This window comes from Piliocolobus tephrosceles, chromosome 8, assembly GCF_002776525.5.
Source record: "Piliocolobus tephrosceles isolate RC106 chromosome 8, ASM277652v3, whole genome shotgun sequence".
NCBI lineage: Eukaryota > Metazoa > Chordata > Mammalia > Primates > Cercopithecidae > Piliocolobus > Piliocolobus tephrosceles.
In genome coordinates this window covers 77,609,623-77,617,234 of record NC_045441.1, presented here as the reverse complement: position 1 = coordinate 77,617,234, position 7,612 = coordinate 77,609,623, and the positions used below count along the sequence as shown (strand labels likewise).

General features: G+C 43.3%; 1 protein-coding gene across 1 annotated transcript; it reads left to right on the top strand.

The window, feature by feature from the left end:
* Positions 1-400: 400 nt before the first annotated feature.
* PEG10 (paternally expressed 10) lies at positions 401-6,719 on the top strand. Its single transcript, XM_023226646.2, is given in 2 exon segments — positions 401-1,568; positions 1,571-6,719. Coding segments are annotated over 2 exon segments (2,124 nt in total). The 5' UTR covers positions 401-619; the 3' UTR covers positions 2,746-6,719.
* The last annotated feature ends 893 nt before the right edge of the window (positions 6,720-7,612 follow it).

The window sequence follows — 7,612 nt, the reverse complement described above, 5'->3', positions numbered from 1 at the left end:
TTATTATTTTGGCTTTAATTTGCATAATTGATTTGGTATCCATGTTTGCCTTGAAGTTTCTCCCTCTGTTTCAATACAAAACTACTTGTTTAGAGGGTTTCAACATTTTTTTTATAGTTTATAAAGGTAAGCATGCTGTTGATAATGTATTGTTGAATCATAATGAACAGGTGGCCTTTGAGGAAGACAAGGTCATTTGAACATCAAAAAGTAGTTTCTTTTTTGTTATCTATGGTGCTGATTGATACCTTTCTCTTCAAAGTTTGTTTTCTTTGTTCGCTAATTATTTATGTAAGTGTATAGAGCAAGGGATAATTTAAATACCAAATCCTTTGTGTCTGCATTTTGCTGCTTTGAATGTATAAGTTGGATTTATACATTTATCTTTATTTACAGAAATAAGCGGATTTTGAAAACAAAAAAAAGAAGGAGTGGAAGAGGGGGCCAGGATCCAGGCCTCCATCCCCACAGAAGTGAAGCTACAGCTGGGAGGTCTCCTCCCACCCCAACCGTCACCCTGGGTCCCGACTGCCCACCTCCTCCCCCTCCCCCTCCCCCCAACAACAACAACAACAACAACTCCAAGCACACCGGCCATAAGAGCGCGTGTGTCCCCAACATGACCGAACGAAGGAGGGATGAGCTCTCTGAAGAGATCAACAACCTAAGAGAGAAGGTCATGAAGCAGTCGGAGGAGAACAACAACCTGCAGAACCAGGTGCAGAAGCTCACAGAGGAGAACACCACCCTTCGAGAGCAAGTGGAACCCACCCCTGAGGATGAGGATGATGACATCGAGCTCCGCGGTGCTGCAGCAGCTGCTGCCCCACCCCCTCCAATAGAGGAAGAGTGCCCAGAAGACCTTCCAGAGAAGTTCGATGGCAACCCAGACATGCTGGCTCCTTTCATGGCCCAGTGCCAGATCTTCATGGAAAAGAGCACCAGGGATTTCTCAGTTGATCGTGTCCGTGTCTGTTTCGTGACAAGCATGATGACCGGCCGTGCTGCCCGCTGGGCCTCAGCAAAGCTGGAGCGCTCCCACTACCTGATGCACAACTACCCAGCTTTCATGATGGAAATGAAGCATGTCTTTGAAGACCCTCAGAGGCGAGAGGCTGCCAAACGCAAGATCAGACGCCTGCGCCAAGGCATGGGGTCTGTCATCGACTATTCCAATGCTTTCCAGATGATTGCCCAGGACCTGGATTGGAACGAGCCTGCGCTGATTGACCAATACCACGAGGGCCTCAGCGACCACATTCAGGAGGAGCTCTCCCACCTCGAGGTCGCCAAGTCGCTGTCTGCTCTGATTGGGCAGTGCATTCACATTGAGAGAAGGCTGGCCAGGGCTGCTGCAGCTCGCAAGCCACGCTCGCCACCTCGGGCGCTGGTGTTGCCTCACGTTGCAAGCCACCACCAGGTAGATCCAACCGAGCCGGTGGGAGGTGCCCGCATGCGCCTGACCCAGGAGGAAAAAGAAAGACGCAGAAAGCTGAACCTGTGCCTCTACTGTGGAACAGGAGGTCACTACGCTGACAACTGTCCTGCCAAGGCCTCGAAGGCTTCGCCGGCGGGAAACTCCCCGGCCCCGCTGTAGAGGGACCTTCAGCGACCGGGCCAGAAATAATAAGGTCCCCACAAGATGACGCCTCATCTCCACACTTGCAAGTGATGCTCCAGATTCATCTTCCGGGCAGACACACCCTGTTCGTCCGAGCCATGATCGATTCTGGTGCTTCTGGCAACTTCATTGATCACGAATACGTTGCTCAAAATGGAATTCCTCTAAGAATCAAGGACTGGCCAATACTTGTGGAAGCAATTGATGGGCGCCCCATAGCATCGGGCCCAGTTGTCCATGAAACTCACGACCTGATAGTTGACCTGGGAGATCACCGTGAGGTGCTGTCATTTGATGTGACTCAGTCTCCATTCTTCCCTGTCGTCCTAGGGGTTCGCTGGCTGAGCACACATGATCCCAACATCACATGGAGCACTCGATCTATTGTCTTTGATTCTGAATACTGCCGCTACCACTGCCGGATGTATTCTCCAATACCACCATCGCTGCCACCACCAGCACCACAACCGCCACTCTATTATCCAGTAGATGGATACAGAGTTTACCAACCAGTGAGGTATTACTATGTCCAGAATGTGTACACTCCAGTAGATGAGCACGTCTACCCAGATCACCGTCTGGTTGACCCTCACATAGAAATGATACCTGGAGCACACAGTATTCCCAGCGGACATGTGTACTCACTGTCTGAACCTGAAATGGCAGCTCTGCGAGATTTTGTGGCAAGAAATGTGAAAGATGGGCTGATTACTCCAACGATTGCACCTAATGGAGCCCAAGTTCTCCAGGTGAAGAGGGGGTGGAAACTGCAAGTTTCTTATGATTGCCGAGCTCCAAACAATTTTACTATCCAGAATCAGTATCCTCGCCTATCTATTCCAAATTTAGAAGACCAAGCGCACCTGGCAACGTACACTGAATTCGTACCTCAAATACCTGGATACCAAACATACCCCACATATGCCGCATACCCGACCTACCCAGTAGGATTCGCCTGGTACCCAGTGGGACGAGACGGACAAGGAAGATCACTATATGTACCTGTTATGATCACCTGGAATCCACACTGGTACCGCCAGCCTCCGGTACCACAGTACCCGCCGCCACAGCCACCGCCTCCACCACCACCGCCGCCGCCACCTCCATCTTACAGTACCCTGTAAATACTTGTCATGTCCTTCAGGATCTCTACCCTCAAAATTTATTCCTGTTGAGCTTCTCAATCAGTGACTGTGTGCTAAGTTTTAGGCTACTGTATCGTCAGGCCACCTGAGGCACATCCTCTCTGAAACAGCACTAGAAGGTCAGGGCCACCCTGGACTGGCACACATCCTAAAACACCAAAAGACCTTCAACATTTTCTGAGAGCAACAGAGTATTTGCCAAGAAATTATCTCTCATTTTTCCACCTTGACTGCCAATCTAACTAAAATAATTAATAAGTTTACTTTCCAGCCAGTCCTGGAAGTCTGGGTTTTACCTGCCAAAACCTCTGTCACCATCTAAATTATAGGCTGCCAAATTTGTTCTTTAACATTTACAGAGAAGCTGATGCAAATACAGGAAATGCTGATTTCTTTATGGAGGGGGAGATAAGGAGGAGGAGGACATGACTTTTCTTGCAGTTTCGGTACCCTCTTTAAATCACTGGAGGACCGAGGCCTTACTAAGGAAGCCAAAATTATCGGTGCAGTATGGAAAGGCTTCCGTGATCCTCTCGCTGCACCCTTAGAAACTTCACCATCTTCAAACTCCACTTCCATGGTTCCGTTAATTCTCAAGGAGCAGCAACTCGACTGGTTCTCCCAGGAGCAGGCAAAACCCTTGTAACATGAAACATCTCAGGCTTGAAAAGAAAGTGCTCTCTCAGATGGACTCTTGCATGTTAAGAGTGTGCCTTCACATCGTGGTGCAAATCACATGTACCCAAGGACTCCGGCTTTGACATAACACCTTACCATCATCATGCCATAGTGGCTTCCACGAAGCATTAAACCTGGTAACCAGAGATTACTGGTGGCTCCAGGGGTGTTAGATGTTCGTGAAATGGGACCACATCTCAATTACCTTCGAGGGCTAAAGAATAGCAGATCAAAAGGACTCCAAAATCCCGTACCCAACTCTTAAAAGATTTGTCCTGGTACTTCAGAAAGAATTTTCATGAGTGTTGTTAATTGGCTGGAAAAGCACCAACTGACGTTTTGGAAGCATCTATCCATGTGTCTGTCTCCATGTGCATCTGGGCATTCCATCTTCAGTCCCCTCATTAGACTGTAGCGTGTTAGGATGTGTGGAGAGAAGAGAAATGATTTAGCACCCAGATTCACACTCCTATGCCTGGAAAGGACATCTTTGAAGAAGAAGAATTAGGGCTGTGGACACTGTCTTGAGGATGTGGACTTCCTTAGTGAACTCCACATTACTTGATGGTAACCACTTCAGAAGGATCAGAATCCATATAATGAAAAGGGTCCCTCTAGAGGATGGAGCTGATGTGAAGCTGCCAATGGATGAAAAGCCTCAGAAAGCAACTCAAAGAACTCAAAGCAACGAACAACACACGAGTTGTCTTCAGCCAAGTGACACCTCTGGTGTCCCCTGGATGCTTTGTGCTAACCTGGGACTGCCTGACTTTCTTTAGCCTGGTCCCTTGCTACTACCTTGAACTGTTTTATCTAACCTCTCTTTTTCTGTTTAATTCTTTACTACTGCCATTGACCCTGCTGCAGGATTTGTATCATTTTCCTGCCTGGTTGCTGAGACTCCATTTTGCTGCCACACAGAGATGTAACAGGAGGCTTTAATTGCCAAAACACAGTTTGAGCGGTAGAAAACAACATGGTGTATATCTCAAATTGCCTGACGTGAAGAGGAGTCTTAACGGTGAAGTTTCACTTTTCATCAGCATCATCTTTCACATGTTCATTATCAACCACCCTTATTCTTGCATGTTTAAATAGTTAAAATTTTTAGTGTAATTTTTAGTGTAAGTGTTTTGAAGTGTTGACTAGGCTTTCAAAAATTTCCATTGAATTAAAAATGATAAGTAACATAGTGTAAAATATTTCTTTACTGTGAAGTTCTTACAACGCTGTGAATGAGAGGCTCCTCAGAACTGGAGTATTTGTATAACAGTTCATCCTGTTCATCTTCAATTTTAACATCATATATTATTTCAATTCTATTAATTGGGCCTTTAAAAATCATATAAAAGGATATAAAATTTCAAAAGAGAAACCTAATTGACTATTTAATCCAAAACAACTTTTTTTTCCTTCAATGGAATCAGAAAGCTTGTCAATCACTCATGTGTTTTAGAGTAATTACTTTTAAAATGGTGCATTTGTGCTTCTGAACTATTTTGAAGCGTCACTTCTCTTTACCTCAAGTATCAATTCATCCTCCATACCTTTGAATTCAAGTTGTTTTGTGTCAAATTTACAGTTGTCAATTGATCTTCAAGCTGCAGGGTGCCTAGAAATGGGCCATTGTCTGTAGCCCTGGCATGTGCACACGGACATTTGCCACCACTGCAAGCAAAAGTCTGGAGGAGTTCCCCAACGACAAGAATGATCAGGGAGAGTATGCTGCTGTGGGTTAACAACTCAGAAAGTCCCTGATCCACATTTGGCTGCTTACTAAAGCTTGTGATTAACTTTTTGGCAGTGTGTACTATGCTCTATTGCTATATATGCTATCTATAAATGTAGATGTTAAGGATAAGTAATTCTAAATTTATTATTCTATAGTATTGAAGTTTGGTTAAGTTTCCTTTCACTCAATTGATTTCTTTTGTTGTTAATCAAATTTATGTTAATTCGATCCTTTAATTTTTTTGGCATTTTCCAACAAAAATGGCTTTATTCATAAGAAAGGAAAAAATCAATGGAATTTGATATCTAAAGAAGTTAGAAAGGGAGCAAAATAAAAAACATGAAGGAGATAGATTATTAAGCAAAATCAATAGCTGAGTTTTTGAAACAAACTGGCAAAATTAATTAATTGACTTTTGGCCCAAATTTACATTGTTAATTAAATCAGGAAGGAAGAAGATCTAAGAGCTCCCATTGATACGCAAGCCTAGAGAGAACTAGCTAAATTTATCATGCTAGGATATTGAAACAGAGAAAGTTTACATACATTTATGAAGGGTCAATTTAGTTTAGACAGTGAGGTATTTGTCCTAGATAGTGGAAAAAAGGAGAATTAGTCTGATGGAATCATGAAGTAATACAGTGAACTTGCAGGTGCACAAAATAAGAGGGCTACATCTATATGGTGCAGTCTGGAATTCTGTTTAAGTTTGCAGGTACCTCTTGGACTTCTGAATTGATCCAGTTGTCATCCACCACAGACATCTCACATCAGATACAGACAGTTCCAAGATTGACAACAGAGAACACCCTGCTGGAAAGACCTGGGCAGAAATGGAGAGCCCTGCGGGAGCCATGTTACATTATCATCTAAAGAGAGAAGACACATCTGATGAGACTGAAAGTTCTTTGTTGTTTTAGATTGCAGAATGGTATTGAATTGGTCTGTGGAAAATTGCATTGCTTTTATTTCTTTGTGTAATCAAGTTTAAGTAATAGGGGATATATAATCATAAGCATTTTAGGGTGGGAGGGACTATTAAGTAATTTTAAGTGGGTGGGGTTATTTAGAATGTTAGAATAATATTGTGTATTAGATATCGCTATAAGTGGGCATGTGTACTTACTTGTGACCCTTTACCCTGTAATTGCTATCCTTAAAGATTTCAAATAAACTCAGAGGGAACTGCAGGGAGACCAACTTATATAGAGTGAATTGGACATGGATAAAAACCCTAGTGGGAAAAAGTTCAAAGGTGATTAGATTAATAGTTTAATAGAGGATGAGTGCCCTTTGATAAATTACTGCTGGAATGAAATTGTCAATGATGGATGGTAAATTTTCATGGAAGTTATAAAAGTGATAAAAACCGTTGCTTTTACCCCTGTCAGTAGCCCTCCTCCTACCACTGAACCCCATTACCCCTACCCCCTCCTTCTAACTTTATTGCTGTATTCTCTTCACTCTATATTGCTCTCTATTTGCTAATATTGCATTGCTGTTACAATAAAAATTCAATAAAGATTTAGTGGTTAAGTGCAAACTGTGTCCTGATCATTTCAGCATCGAGGGAATGGGGTGGGGTAGGGTGGGGAAGGCTGAGAGAGTAGGGAGGGTGGGGGAGGCTATGAGTGGGGATAGTAGAGTAGGGTGGGGCTGTGGGGAGGGTGGGATTGTGGGAAGGGTGGGGAGGTAGGGAGGTGGGAGGTAGGAGGGTGGGTAGGATAGGGGTGGAATTGAGTTTGAGATAGTGGGGTGGTGGTATAAAGAACATTGTCTATTACAACCCAGTATGAATTACATAGCCAGAATACTCCAGGAAATCAGTTATTCCAGCTGCAAAAGTTTAACATATAAAATGAAGGTACACAATTAATAACAACTCTGGTGATATAGTATCACACACTTTAACATCAGTTTTACTTTAAATACTTGAGATTCATTAATAGAAAATTATGAAGTATTAGGACATAGAAGAAGACATAAATGCAGTATAGATGTATGGGAAATTAACACACAGATTTATACCAATTAACACTAAAACAATATAATGAGAGCAATAGTGAAATTCATCTAAGGAAAAAGTGGCAACTGGTGTTCACAAGGCACTCATCCTATCAGATTTTAAAACACGGTGACCCCACTCAGGGTTGTAGAATAACAGACTGCATATAGGAAACCTGAAAAAGGGTTTCAAAGGGCTGCTGTGTTCATATGACATGATAGTCACATAAATATGACTGTTTATTGGGAAGATAGTGACTAAAAGGAAAAATCTAGAACTAATGAAAACACACAACTAAAAACTGTCTACCCTTAGAAGCAAGCTACCAGAGTAGTTCTCCATCAAGCAGAGCTCACAAACTCCAACGGTGTGCAGGGTGGTGGGTGGATTTGACGAAATTGGGATTGAGGGTCCTCGGCCAAGAACTACTG